Source organism: Mytilus californianus, unplaced genomic scaffold (genome assembly GCF_021869535.1).
Source record: "Mytilus californianus isolate M0D057914Y unplaced genomic scaffold, xbMytCali1.0.p SCAF_9, whole genome shotgun sequence".
Lineage (NCBI taxonomy): Eukaryota > Metazoa > Mollusca > Bivalvia > Mytilida > Mytilidae > Mytilus > Mytilus californianus.
The window spans coordinates 71,520,569-71,536,734 of NW_026262745.1; the positions used below are offsets into that span (position 1 = coordinate 71,520,569).

At 32.7% G+C, this 16,166-nt stretch overlaps 1 protein-coding gene across 3 annotated transcripts in view; it reads left to right on the forward strand.

Annotated features, from left to right (window-relative positions):
* Nucleotides 1–12: 12 nt before the first annotated feature.
* Nucleotides 13–16,166, forward strand: part of LOC127715442 (NF-X1-type zinc finger protein NFXL1-like) — a 45,526-nt gene continuing 29,372 nt past the window's right edge. For all 3 annotated transcript variants that reach the window (XM_052221480.1, XM_052221482.1, XM_052221481.1), the window contains exons 1-5: nucleotides 13–106; nucleotides 4,351–4,555; nucleotides 6,026–6,193; nucleotides 7,482–7,588; nucleotides 8,099–8,229. In XM_052221480.1, coding sequence (XP_052077440.1) covers nucleotides 4,372–4,555; nucleotides 6,026–6,193; nucleotides 7,482–7,588; nucleotides 8,099–8,229 — 590 coding nt within the window. In that variant the 5' untranslated portion in view covers nucleotides 13–106; nucleotides 4,351–4,371. The remainder of the gene's footprint in view (nucleotides 107–4,350; nucleotides 4,556–6,025; nucleotides 6,194–7,481; nucleotides 7,589–8,098; nucleotides 8,230–16,166) is intronic.

Below are 16,166 nucleotides of genomic sequence, written 5' to 3' on the forward strand. Positions count from 1 at the left end.
CGATTCTTTTCCGATTTGACTTTTAAATTATACAGATGCAATGCCCACGAAGACGAAAGTCTGTAAAACTTTGAATGAATTATATATACATTAACAATATGTCAGAGTAAGTGACAATGCAAATATTTCAAAACATTCATTCCAACCACAGTGTACTAGACTTACACATTTATGACATATAAAAGACGCAGTAGGCAGACTTCGCGAAACTTCATTTAATTTCTGCCAGACACTGAGACAGACAGGAATAATTTATCAGGATTGACAGATGATGTTCTCTCATTAAATAATTCAAAATTTGGTGACTATGTTGAACGCATCTATACCATCGAACTAGAGATAAAGGATACAACAGATACAGTTAAGTCTGCCTCATATCTTGACTTACATCTAGAAATTGACAATGAGGGTCAGTTGAAAACAAAACTTTACGACAAAAGAGATGATTTCAGCTTCCCATTTATGAACTTTCCATTTCTATGTAGCAACATCCCAGCAGCGCCTGTATACGGAGTATATATCTCTCAACTGATACGATATTCCCGGGCTTGTATTTCATATCATGATTTCCTTGCATTTTTGTTAGAGGGTTGCTGCTCACAAGGAAGCTATTAACCCAAGAGTTCCAAATGGTGAAGTTGAAATCATCCCTTCATAAATTTTACGGATGCCATCACGAGTTGGTTGAACATTATGGAATATCTGTTTCACAGATGATAGCGGATATGTTCCTAATGTCGTAACTACAATCCCGTTCCCTTTTCACGAATGTGACATACCAAATAAGACCATTTACCGGATTTGTACTGACATGAGCAACACGATGGGTGCCACATGTGGAGCAGGATCTGCTTACCCATCCAGAGCAACTGAGATCACCTCCAGTTTTTGGTGGGGTTTGTGTTGCTTAGTCTTTAGTTTTCTATGTTGTGTTTTGTGTACTATTGTTTGTCTGTTTGTTTTTTTCTTTTTTAGCCATGGCATTGTCAGTTTATTTTTGATTTATGAGTTTGAACATGTTGAATGTCCCTCTGGTATCTTTCGCCCCTCTTTGAGAAAGCAAACTTTATTAGCTGCATATTTATTAGTGCTTTATTTTAAATATTTTATTTGTAATAAGAATATATACCTATCAATAGCATGGCTTCCAAAATGGTCATATATTCAGGACATTTATAAATTTACCGGACATTGTCAGTCTGGCAAAAATGTCTGGGAAAAGCATGAAACGAACATCTACTTTTAGTTTTCAAGGCTTTCTTAAGAGACAGTCAATACATTTTAACATAATTTAAAAAGTTTATGCGATCTTTTTGACCCAACCTTTTGCCTTTAAACAGCCACACATTTCCAGTCATAAAAGTGACATGATAGATAAGTATTATCAAAACAAACCCTACTTTAATACCTTCTCATTTTAATCAAGGTTAATTAGTTGTCAGACAGCTGAAATTTAACTGTTCAGGCGACAGGTTAACTATTTTGTACCGGACATTGATCGGTCTATTCAAAGTTATTTTCTTACATTTCAGCGGTCTGCATCTAATTAATTTAGTCAAAAAGATTGAAATTATCAGAAATACGTTTATAAATATGATTTGATGAAAAATTTAAAAAGGTTTTAAACGAAAAAATCGTCAGAACCACGCTGGTTTGAGCTAGTACAGGTGTGCGCATGTGCACAGGTGGGAAATTTAATTATGCATCCTAAGTCTTCAAAAATGTTAAAATTATCATTGATACTGTTATCTAACATGTCTAATGTTCATTTCCAGTATTTTCTTGAAGAAATAACTTGGAAAGAGCTACTTAAACTCAATCGTTCTTTGTAAACGTACACAGATTTTACGTATCCGTCTCTGGTCCATGTTTTACCATTGTTAAGTCAACATCCAGTATTAGGAAAATGTGCTTTTTAAAAATGAAAGTAGAGTTTTTGACAACGTTATTTTGCACAAATAAAGAGTCTAAGGCAGATATAAGTACGCTGATGTTGCACACTTCGAATGATGCACTGTCAATTAAACAGTTTACATCAGAACATCAAATTTATATCAAAGTAAAGTTTAATATCGTTTTTTTTAATGTCAATCATTGGTTATATGATGCCCAACTGATTACTATAATTGCCTTTTGTTACTAAGTCTTAAGGGATTAAAATCGGGATCAGGCATAAAATGTACGGCTGGCTCAAATATTTTTTGGAAGACCTGGTCAATAGAATTTTTTTTTTTTTTTTTGGTATATCAAGGATTTGTATATATCTTACTATACAAATCCTTGGGTATACTAATATTTGTCTTCAAGGGTTTTTTTTTGTGATTGTGATGGCTGATGCCATTATAAGACGTCATAACACCATTTTTTTTTGACTGGACTTTGAGAGAATTTTGCTCTCAACTTTGCTACCCAATTTTGCCATGAAATCTTTACTGACGACTATAAATTTTTGCATAAATCCAAATTCTTACCTTTTGTGTGCTTGTTGGTGCAAAATATTTCCAGAAATATCCAAAAATAATGTTAAAATAATTTACAATTCCATCTTTTCAAACCGAAGTTGATGGACCCAAATTTTCAGAATGTTTAATTTACATTACCATGATTACCTGGAAATTTGTGATTAGCTGATGATAATGATGATTATTTAGTGTGGTGAATGCAACGGTTCCCCGAAAAAAATTCTGTTAATATTGTACATGTAAGTTTGCAATTATTAATATATAACTGTTTCAGGATTATTATAAATTGTGATTTAAGCCTTGAAGTTGTTTGAATTGAAAAATAAATCAATTTCACAGTTGTTTTTGTTTTTGATTTTTAACATACATGACGATTGACATTGTTATGTTCATTATCTTTTCTCATGTTTCTTGCACACTTTACCATGTTTTCTTACACACTTAACATGTTTTCTTGCACACTTTACCATGTTTTCTTGCACACTTTACCATGTTTTCTTACACACTTTACCATGTTTACTGTGCTAAATTCATTTTAGTTCTGTTTGAACTGTAATTGGGCAGTTTTATATTAATAATAAGTGTTTCAAGATTGCTAAAAAGTGATTTTTTTGTCAATTTTTACCCCCCCCCCCCCCCTGATACACATAATTTATATAGCTTAAATATATTTAATTAACAATAGTTCCATTGGATCTATTGTGTATTGAGATCTCCTAATGTTAGCTTTTTCTCTATTGCTAATAAATAATCAATTTGGATTTAACCTTAAAATTTTTTGAAGAAAAAATGTTAGGTTGTTTTTGTTTTCAACATGTTCAACATATGGCCTAGTCATGATAGTCTTGTTAATTTGTTTCCAACACACTTTAAATTAATGTGTTGAAATACAGACATCTGTTGTCACAATGTCACAATCACAACATAATCCCCTTCATCATGTTCATTTTGTGTATAGCTAATAAATTGGGGAATTACTATCATGACTATTCTTTAAATTTAAAAGGTTCAAAGAAAGCTTACAACTGAAAATGATGAATTATATTTAGTTCTCATGCACTGATATGGTGCGTCAATATTAACAGAGAATATTCGTGATTTCTTTTCCTTGATACTATTTTCATGGAATGAGGAAAAAGTGCATTTTCATTGATATTGGTTTTGTTGTTTTACAATACTGCATGCATATTTTGAAGAACAAGCATGACAAGTGGCAGGGCTTCCAAAAAAAATTTCCAGCAAGATTTTTATTTCTGTCCTTTTTTATAGTTCTTGTTTCATACATGTATAGGTTAACTGACAGTTTATTATTTGAAGTGTGGAACATCAGCAGACTTACGTTTGCCTTTACCCCTAAAAGCTTCATGCTTTTTACGTTTACGTTTGCCCTTACTCCTAAAAGCTTCATGCTTATTCTAGTTGAATTTTTAAGTCTTTGGTTCGACCCTGCTGGGGAACAAACCAACCTTCTACCTTCTGCTCCTGAGGCAGTAATATGAAAATATGATATAGGTACCAAACTATATTTATTGTGCATTTAATATAGAGTCAACTGAACTTGGACATATGACATTTATGATCGAAATTTATAGTAATTATCAGAACATAATTGACTTGAAGGAATGATAAAAAAAAGTAAATCATTTTGCAAAGAATTCCACTCAATCCTGCTAGGGGCCGTCTTAAACTTGCAGTGAGGTGAGAGGTTATTTTTTGCTCCATGTTCAAGGCCTCACTATGACTTTTGAGAGAAAGAACAGCAATAAAAGCTATGTTCCTTTGTTTTTGTGTGTTTATTGTTGTGCATGTTCTGATTTTGTGTTATGGATTAATACCCCATATCCTTTGTTTTTTTTATTAAAACAAGTTACATTTTACTTTATTTCAGTGTTACTAAAGTAAAATAAAAATGTCTGGAGTTCCTGTTTATCTGAAAGGACGTGGTAGAGGCAGAGGTCGAGGAAATGTAGAACAAAACAAAGCTAAATGGACAAATGGCAGTGGCTCTGAAAACAATGTCAAAGACAATGGATGGAAAAATGGTGTTACCAGCAAACAATCAAAACAAGAAATATCACGGAATAGTATCAATGGTATGATTCCCTTACAATAATTGTTTAGGATAAACATGTAATGATGTATGGTTGGTATCCCAATTTATACTCATCTGATGTGGGGACCGTGTTGCCCATTACGCATCAGTTTTCTACTTTTACAAATCAGGCAAAATCTCTCATAGGATAAAAAATAAATGTAGATCAGCTGTTATTTTTTGTTTTTTTATGTGTTACCCTTGACCGTCCTTCCGTCAATCTTTCCATCCTTCCATCTGTCCCGTTTGTCCCATCTTTGTTTCCACACTCTAACTTACATGACTTAAGTTTGCCTCATCCAAATTTTATGAAACTCATACACAATCATGGCAATGTTAAGAACTACAACACACAGACAGACTTTGAATTTGGGCAGTGAGTCATTTACAATTCTAAGAGTTACGCCCCTTTTTTACTTTGGTAAATTGCAAAGCTTGAGCGGGGGCATTCGTATCCTTAGACACATACTTCTTTTATTTTAATTTGCAAAGTGCCACAGCATCCTAATAAATTAGTTTTAATTTAGTGATATTCATTCTTTATGGAAGTACAATTTCCTCAATGTTCCTGGAAATCCTTGTCAGAAGGAATTACAGGGGCTGAAAATTCCTAAAATCTGAGACCATTGAAATGCCTTTAATGGATTTTGGGCTGCAGTGTATGAAAGCATCAAAGTATGTCAGACAGACTTGATTGTCATGAATATCAAATTACTCTTTGAATTGACCCCACATAAATTGACCACCTACAAAAGTAAGAGTTAATGTTAAAGATCATGTGGTCCATTTGGTGCTTGTCATGTTGCAATACTCATTCTTCTCATGAATATTCAATGTCATTTTCAATTATTACACATGAGCACTTTATATAAAAATAAGGAGATGCGGTATGATTGCCAATGAGACAACTATCCACCAAAGTTCAAATGAAGTGGATGTAAGCAATTATAGGCAACGTACGTCCTTCAACAGTTTTTGAAAAATATGAAACAATTCAATTTGAGAAAAACTAAGGGCCTAATTTATAACAAAACAGTTTACGAAAAACTAATATGACAGACATGAACCAACGACAACCCCTGAACTACAGGCTCCTGACTTTGGACAGGCACAGAAAGAATGTTTATAGAAGGAGTAATATATATGTACAATCACATGATAAAAATAATGCATCTACGTGACTACTATTAAATCTGCTTTTGGTTTCAACATGTTGCCTTCACTTCAATAAAAGAACTGTTTGAAACTTGTTTAGTTCTTGACAAAACGACTAGACAGCAGTTGAACAGATATTCAAAAATGTACAAACAAAAAGTAACAGAAAGACCAATTCTATCAAGTTTTTCCTCCTAAAATAAAAAAGTAGGAATTATCGGAATTTTTGAAAATTTATATTAAAAAAATATGTATCATGTATATCTGCCTTGTTTTTTTTTAGATTTTTAATTAGACAGTAAGATCTTTTTTTCAGATAAACTCAGTGTAGATGAAGCTCAGAAGAAATTTGAAGCTGTGAGTAGTCAGCATCAACAGGCCATACAGAATGTTTTGGAAGAATCTCAGTTCTCTGACGAAGAAGAAGGAGATATTGGTGACAATGTATTATCAACTGTCTTCAAGTCATATTCAGATACTATAGGCAAGTATGAAAAACTGTAGTGTAAGTATTGGCGGATCTAGGGGGGTGTTTCGGTGGGTGGAACCCCCCTTTTTTCATTTTTTTCTTTTCTAATCAATGTGAACATTTCATGGTGTTCTGGGGGTTGGAACCCCCTCTCCAAAATGGGTGGATCTGCGCCTGGTGTGAGGGATAGATTTGATCATCGGACATGTCAGTTTAAATACTAATGGAAAAAAAATACTGGTAACAAATACTGTGGATTTATTATTATGAGGGGCCTTATGGGGGGGTCTCATCACGATTCACGAGTTGATTTTTTTGTCAATCACGATTCACAGAAAATAAATTTCCATGATCACGGATCAAGAAAATATAAAAAAAAAATAAATCTGTAGAAAAACGGATCACGATAGCAAAAATGCGCCGATCACGAAGAACGAAAATAACCCATCAGGCCCCTCTATTATGAGTGGGCTGCTAATTTGTGTGGATTTCGTGGTTACAGGTAAATCAAAAATTTAAATGTTGAACAAAGTTATTTTCTTTGGGCTCGAATGCATGTAGACGTTGGTAAACACACAAAATCAAATATCACCTGACCAAATACATGTACATGATTTTTCCTCCATCCATGAAAATTGGTATCTCCGAAAAATAGATAAATCCTCTGACAGTAGGACATAATAAAAAATCTGCTTATTTTTATCAAACGCCACCGCAACAACCTGAACCATGCGAAAAATCCCACAGATTGTATTACATTGATGAACATGATGAATGTTTCCCATCAGAAATATTTCATGAAATTGAAAATGGAAACAGGGAATGTGTCAAAGAGACAACAACCCCACCAAAGAGCAGAAAACAGCCAAGGCCACCAACAGGACTTCAACACAGTGAGATAATCCTGCACCCAGAGGCGGGCTTCAGCTGGCCCCTAAACAAAATGTGAACTAGTTCAGCAAAAATTGACGTCACACTAAACTCCGAAATATATCAATGATCATTAACGTCTTATATACTTTTAAATCTTCATTATCAACAGTTCAGAGACACAAAAAAAAAAGATTGCGTTTCTGATCCCAATTTGTTATTTAATTGAACAAGATATATTTTTTATGTAATATTGATAATTAAATATTAAATGTATAAAACAAATAGTTAAAGCACTTTGAGCTTGTCCAGCAAAAAAAGAGCTTTCTTTGTTATGGTATTGTTCTTCAAATAGATGTACTTTGGACTTCTATAATACTGATACTATATTGAATTTTAAAAGTAGATTATATAAAAGTACTTTATTTATTAGACCATGGCGAGGATGAAGAGAAGGCCAGAGAAGATATGATGTACTCCTTTAGATCAGGAACAGCTGCTTGTCTTGTGTGTATAGAGAATATCAAGAGAGAAGAGGCAGTAAGTTCAGTGATCAATGTATGAACAGTCTATTAATAGATTGTCAGGTTTTTCTTAATATTATATAGAAAACGGCTTTTCCTTTTAAAGGAACATTTTGAATTCTGTCAGCAGTTTAAAGTTGATAACTTTATTACAACAGAAAATGCATAAGTAGTAACCATATATTTTAATTTCTTGCAAATTAAAACCTACTTTTGTACATAAGCAGGGGAACAACTCTGGTAAAATTAATAATTTTAGAAAGTCGGTAATATGAAAGTGATAAAAAGGAAAGAAAATGGGGTATCCATCTATGACACAAAATCCGAAAATACACAGGAAAGACCCCCAAAAAACATAGGAACAGCACTGTGTAATTGCAAAATCACAGTGCGGCCTTCAACATGGAGCAAAAACTCTCACTTCACTGGTCTTTTTGTATCTTGCATTTTCCATACATTAAAGACAAAGTGTTTTTGTTCATTATAATTATTTCATCATTTTAAATTCTCTTTCTTTTAACTATAGATATGGAGTTGTAAAGTGTGCTATGCTATGTTTCATATACCCTGTATACAGAAATGGGTAAAAGAAGGAGTTTACCAGCAAGTGTACAAATCAGATGAGAATATAGATGCAAAATCTGTACCGTGGCATTGGTAAGTAATTTGTTGCCTGGCCCACGATAGGAGAGGGGCATTATGCTTTCTGGCCAGTTCATCTGTCCTTTTTTTCAGTTGGCTCGATTGTCCATTCCTTTTCAGGTTAACGTTTTTGGTTAAGGTAGTTTTCCATGAAGTTGTGTCACATCAACTTAGAAATGTGTGCATATGTTTATTATGCTACAAACGTTTTATAATTATCAATGATGAATGCCAAATAATGATTTTGACCTTGATTTCAATTTTCAATATGGAAGTGTTATATTGTGAATCCAGTGCATTATCAGGTTTAAGTTTTTTGTCAAGGTAGTTTACTTTGAAGTTGTGGTAACATCAACTTGAAACTTATCACATCTGTTCATTATGTTGTGAACTTATTTAAATGTGTGCCAAATTACATTTTGACCCTGATTTTATGGTACACTGAACACAGGAATGTGTTAGTGTGAGCAAGGCAATGCGTAATATGAACACATATTCTTGTTTTATTTTGACAAAATTTTACATGGTCTTATAGGATAAATTTAGTGATAGTAGTGTTTAGCGTTGATCATTTTTAGCTCACTTAACCTCAAGGGTCAGTCATAACTTTTTCTGATCATTAAATATTGGTTGTCCTTCCACTGCTTATAAGCTGGAATTAAAGTTGGTCAATATCTTCTCTTGAGGGTCCAGCATGGATGATTGGACCCAGGAAGTGTTAAGTGGTTTCCAGTTGGTTTCTATGAATTTAAAGGCCAGCCTGTATTTTTTAGACCACAAAAAATAAAATGTAACCACTTTTGCTGTAAATAAAAAAGGGAAGGGGAATAAAACACAAATTTTTATCATAGCATTATCATTAGCTATGCAGCTAAAGAGAACCACATTTCAGTAGGCACCAAAATCTTTTCCTACTACTAGACCGGAGACCAATACTCCAACATTTTTTTAATGTGTCTTAACAAAGTTTTGGCAGTACTTACTAGTCTGGGGCATCTGAATAGTGGGTAATGGTGTACACTGACGTTTGGCAGAATTAGGAAAAATAAGCCATACTGTTCAACTCCCATGACATAAATCTGTCAACTCCGATCAACATACAATTGTGTTTCCTTTTTATACGACCGCAAAAAAAATTTTGTTCACTTATGTCGATACATAAAAAAGCAGTTATATTGATAGTTGTTACTGCAGTGGTATTAATATAAAATGAAGACAATGTTAATTACATATATATATTTCTGACAGACTTTTCCTGATGAAAAATTTAATAAAAGTTTGTTTTCTTTGTAATACAAGACATGGCTGGGGATTTAGACAGGTATGAAACGGTTGTGGGTGTGCCCCCTTGAATTGAATAATTTTTGGCCATTAAACACATAAATAAATTATAAAGGTTACAACTTTTCTAACCTCAAATCCTACATCCATGGTTGGGAAAGCATGTTTATGTTTTTGTGTAGAGTTATTTCCCTTTAGAATAGTGAATTCTGAATTTCCTAATTGTTTTTATATGTCTATCTCAAATAAAAATTAAATAAATTTAGAATTAGGTAATTGTTTAAAAATATTTTGTAGTTTTAAACTATCAAATGAAATCACACATCTTTAAAATTTTGCCTTTTTTATGTCAGTTGAATACCTATTATTTAAAGAATTGCAAATTTTGTGAGATACATAAAAATCTGATACCTAAATAATATTGCACAGGCTTACAAGTCATCCTGTCTCATCCTCATCCTAGTGTTACTATGGATGGAGTTTTACTCTTGTTAGTGTTCTTCGTGTTCCACTTTGCAAGATGGCTTAACAGTCTGTGTTTTTGATTAATTTGTATAGTCTATTTTTTTGACAATTTTACTAAACGAATGAATCCAAACAGTGAATATGTTATAAATGGTCAATTATCTTAGCAAAAACTTAGAAAAGCAATTGAAAGTCTGTGTATGGTAAATTATTGTGTATTGAGAAAATCACATTGTCCTTTGGAATAAATGATGTGACAGAAGTGCATAGCAGTGATCATGTTTAGCTCACATAACATTGAGGGATTACATTTTTATGATCATTAAATATCTGTTGTCCATCTGGAATTAGAGTTTGTCCACATTTTCCCAGAGAGTCCAACCTAAATGATTGGAACCACCAAGTTTTCTATGGTCTCCTTTTAGGCTCCTATGAATTTTTGGAGGAGACTTGGAAAAATTTTGAACAACAGGTCATGTTTTTTGTGAGGTTTAGGGCAGCAAAACACAGGTCAAGTATGAAATTGGGTGGTGTCCATGGCTTCCAAAACGGTCATATATTCCGGACTTGACCGAAATTTATATAAAAAGTCCGGCTGCTCTCAGCCTCAAACGGTCAAATATCATAGGTTTGCCACTTTTGTTATTCAAGGCATTTTCATAAAACGGTCATTTCACTTTTTTTACCAACTATCGATCGGTAAAAATGTCCGTTTGGGCATTATAGTTTATAATTGTGGCAATCTATTTCACAAAGATATTTCGGTCATATTTGGGTTTAATTAAACAGATGCAGCATATTTCATACTTTGAAGTGTCTCAGTTAGTCTAATCATCTGGGTACACAAATGCACGGCTTGGTACATCAATAAAAAGTAGAAAAAAACATTTGTTCTTTTATTTAAAAAACAACAAGCTGTCAAACAATTATCCCTTCAATAAGTAATATTGAAGCCATAAATCATTCACTGATTACAGGTCATTACCTTTGATGAGAGACCTCAGCTTGTCTTAATCAATAGAATTGATGATGCATAACAATGAACATAAACAGGTGATAAAGGTGATCAGATAAACGAGGTCAAACATGAAAGCGTGTATGGAACAACATCCTATTTAATTACGCTTTGTAGATATTATTGTAAATGAGCATTCAGTTTTAAAAAAGTATCCTTAGATTTTAAAATAATTCTTCAAATAAGAGTATTTATAAATGAATTCGAATTTGTATGATATTCATTATTATATTTAAAAACACTGTACATCGTGTTAAATACCGGGGTACGCTAAAGGGTATTCAAAGTTATTTTCTTACATTCAGCGGATTGCATCTAATTAATTTAGTCTAAAAGATTGAAATTATAAGAAATACGTTAATAAATATGATTTGATGACAAATTTGAAAAGGTTTTAAACTAATAATCGTCAGAACCACGTTGTTTGAACTAGTACATGTGTGCGCATGTGTCTATTGTCCGCTGGTTGGAAATTTAATTATGCATCCTAAGTCTTCAATAATGCTAAAATTATCATTGATACCTTTATCTAACGTTCATTTCTAGTATTTTCTTGAAGAAATAACTTGAAAAGGCTACTTAACTCAATCATAAACTTACACGGATATTACGTATCCGTCTCTGATCTGTGATTTACCATTATCAAGTCAACATCAGGCATTAGGAAAATGCGATTTTAAAAACGAAAGTAAAGCTTTTGACAGCGTTATTTTGCACAAATAAAGTCTAAAGCGGAATTAAGCAGAATTATTACGCTGATGTTGCACACTTCGAATGCTGCACTTTCAATATAATACTTTACGTCAGAACATCGAATTTATATCAAAGTAAAGTTTAATATCGTTTTAATGTCAATCATTGGTTATATCATATATGATGGCCAACTGATTATCATAGTTGCCTTATTTACTAAGTCTAAAGGGATAAATAAATCGGGATAAGATATGAAATGTCCGGCTGGCTCAAAAAAATTTTGGAAGCCCTGGTGGTGTCACTTTTACTGTTCTTGCGTTAAGCCCCTTTATAAGTGGAAAAATTGCTAAATCTGTCGTTTCCGTTCTCTAACTTTAAAGTTTGCCTCAACGAAATGTTATGAAACTTAAACACAATGCTTACAATCACAAAACGGTCTTTAACTACATGAATCCAGCATCTGTATGTGGAAGTTACTCATACATATTTACATGGGGGGAGGGGTGGGGGTGGGGGGGGGGGGGTGGGGGGGGCATCTGTGGCCCATAGACACATTCTCCATTTATTTTCTTTTTAAAATGTCAGCCATGTGAAATTGAATTATATATATGTAAATAACTTGTTATAAAACCTTTTGAGAGCTGAGAAAAATAGATTGGAATGCACATGACAAAAAAAATAAGACATGCGACTTTAGAATATATTCATCTTCGCTAGCCAAGGGTGAAGATCCAACCCCCTAACCTTCACCCTTGCCAGATTAAGTAAGTATTTTGGTTCAACGAGTTGATGATTTCCATTGGACACAGTTGTAACAGATGGCTGCATCAAATACAAAAGTGCTTTTAAGATGATCACATGTAAATGTTGAAAATATAAATAAACAATTGCCACGAGTATTAATCAACTATAATTGTCTTGAGTATGTTCCACATGCAAATGTTGGAATGTCAACATATATTTGCAGTTCCTGCTTACAAAATTTGTATACACTGGACACAACAATTTTTTTACAAACTAAAGAAAGTTCAAGAACTGCCATTGGTCAACAATATCATAATCAGAGTGGGCATGACTTCTGTGATTACTAGATGGTGTAGCACAATGCTGTTTACACATATATCTTATTATGCCTAGGGTGAATAGTAGGGGGCCGGATCGTAACCCTTGCTAGAGAGTATTGAATATATTGAAATCTGCTCTATAAATAAAATTGTTTATTGGCCATGTGAGGTCTATTAATCTTTTTCATTTTTTGCTAGAAACTGTGAATAGAAAAAATTATCAGTAATTCATGATCTACAAAATGACTTACACAATAAATGGATGTCATTAAAGGAGTGATCAATGAAAATTTAAGATTAATTTTAGCATTTTTGCCTATTATTTTGAAAAGTATGATAGATAAACAGTAAACCATAAACATTAAAATGATCAAGGGGCCTCAGTGGCCGAGTGGTCTTAGTATTGGAACTACTGTATCACTAGCCAGTCAACACTGAGGTTGTGACTCGTGAGTTCGAAACCAGCACGTATTAGGTGCACTCCGCTTCAATCTTAATTGACTATGATTGTCAGTCTTCCTACGGAAGGTCAGTGGTTCTCTCTGGGCACTCCATCTTCCACCACCAATAAAAAATATCCAAGACTAAATAGCACAATAGTGCTTAAAGTGGTGTTAAACACCAATCAATCAATCACTCAATCAAAATGATCAACAATATTAGACCTACAAAAAGGCTAATATGGCTGAAACTATTTATCAACTACTTATAAGAGTTTTTCTCCTTAATTTAAATTGTTTACATACTTAAAGAGAATGTGCTACAATTTGCATATTTTGAATACAGAAGGAAGTAAGGCCACCCTTAAAAAAAATCTTTCTTTGTTTGATGTTGCCTACTCATGCCTTGTTGGGTAGGTAGGTAGGTAGGGAATTTAAAAAAAAATGTTTGCCAACAACATAAGTTACATGTTTTAGACAAGAAAAAGATGTTAATGCAGCCAGGAAAAAAATCTTTAAAAAAAAATTGAACTGATTTGTGTCATAAATTTTTTCTGGTATAATTCTTTGAGTTTACATTCATGACATTTGTAAATAACAGCTGGGTCTGGTTAATTTCTGTCTACCTGAAAAATTTATAATTTCAAACATGGCTTTAAGGCACATTTATATTAATTTCCATATTGGTCATGTTTGTCTTGTAATTACATTGAAATTTAAGTGAAATAACAGATAGGAAATTTGTGATTTGGTGTTCAAGAACTTTAAATCAAAAGTATGTTATTCACATAATATTGCATGGCCTTTTCCGTATATGTTGGCCCCAATCTATCATCCTTTGTCCTTTGTCAAATCCTAGGCTAACGCCTCTGGATGATAACCAGGCAGATATGGTAAAGGCCATTTAATGTTTTTTAACACATATTTATTACGAAAACATTGGCTTTTGCAAGTGCAATAAGTGCAGATTTGCCCTATTCATATTCCTGCCCGGGGTAATTAATCGGTTATTGTGCCCTGTTATAACGTCATAAGCGTTCCCAATAACAATGACGGACGGGAAACATCGATTAAAATGACAGCATAATTTGTTAAAGAAATAAAGAAAACTTAAATACTAAACGTAAATATGACATTGACATTATAATATTCAAGGACTTTAGTTTTGAATGTTTGGGAAGCTTCGTAATAATGAAGTTATTTCAATGGAGAACAACAATTTATGATCCTGACAGACAGAATATTAAAATTCTTTCTACTCTTTTTGAGCATTTGTATATATATAATATGTGAAAAATAGATTATATCCTTTTCCTGGTATCATCCCTCTACCCATATGAGCCCTCGGCCAGCGGCTTGGGCTGATGTGGGAGTCTCATGGTGACACCAGGGCTGATATGGAAAAGGACATGTTATAATATATAAGTATTTGATGACAATTTGTACACGTTTATGCATTTTTGTTAATGGCAAAAATTGTCATGATCTTCAATATGGCAATATGAAAAAAATGTAGTGAAAGGTGTATTTGTCTTTATATGACAATCCTAGACACATTCTATCATATTTGTTTTCTATCCAGAAAACTTAGATAGATAAACAGACACTGAAGACCTGAAAAACAATTAACTAGTAATATTTCATTTACTGTATACTGCAGACTCAACATGTTTCATAATAACTTATAATTATGTAAAACTTTTCTGACATGCTTTAGATAAAGATAACTTGATCTGTTAACTCCAATTGAACCCCTGTTATTTGATATGATTTTTAATTTTTGTTTGAGGTAATCAGAATAATAAGCTGTATTGTTTATAGCTTATTATTAAAATATGTATTAAATGAAGTTATTTCCCTTTAAAAGTATTATTTTTAAATTTCTTCATTTTTTTTTAAATCTCTATCCCAACTTATTTATAAAAGATAAATAGAAATTAATGTTAAAAAAGATATACTTATGAAAAAAAAATGTTCATGAGGTGATGAAGTATTTATGAAATTTGTTAGTCAATAGATGACCTATGCTTATATTGTGTAATTTTGGGTTTGGTACATATATGACTGATGAAAGTATCAATCTGCATACTACCGACCGTGCAAGGGCTGTATAGCCAGTCAAGGTCGTTAAAAACTTCCATTTGTTGTCTGCAAACTGACCGTGCAAGGGCTGTATGGCCAGTAAAGGTCGTTAAAAACTTCCATTTGTCAATGTGCAGGCTTACAGCCATTGTGTTACAAATGTTTTATTTGATGTTCTCATCACAATCATCATCGCAACCAGAGATTGTCAATATTGTAAATATGTATAGTGTTGATATGCACAATGGTTTTAAAAATTGTCTGTGTTTTGTTAATTTTGAATATGGAGTAAACACATTTTATGTCCATTTGAGTTCCATAAAATTTTGAAAATCCAAAGTTTAGATGTGGAATCTAATATTTTTTCATTTTCCACGAGAGTTAATTTTGTCAATCATTAAAAAGGTCTGTATGATAAGTATTCTTACACTTACAATCCATTCTTTACAATGGATACCACATATCCTTTCTTTGAAAGAGGCATTAGCTTCAACTTAGAAAAAAAAATGAAGTGACAATTCTTTTTTTTTCATTATAAATAAGAGTTTTGAAGTAATATTTTGTTATAATCAGTCAGTTTGGTCCAAATTTCTCAAAATAAGCTAAAAAATCATATTGAATCTGTATTGATGTTACCCTCAATTTTCCCCCCATAGCTTTTTTGTAATTTGGATATACCTTTAAGTATCAATAAGATATAAGAATTTGAGTCAAATTGGTAGACATGAATTGGACAGCTACTGCCTGTGGGACATTTTTATGATCACAACAGGATTTTAATTAAATTCAACGAAATCCAAATGATAAGCAAGGTATCTACACAATCACCCCTGATATTTAAATAATTTTTTATACCCCTTTCGTACCATAAATTTTTACCCTTTGGCGTCTGTATGTTCCAAAATTGGTTTC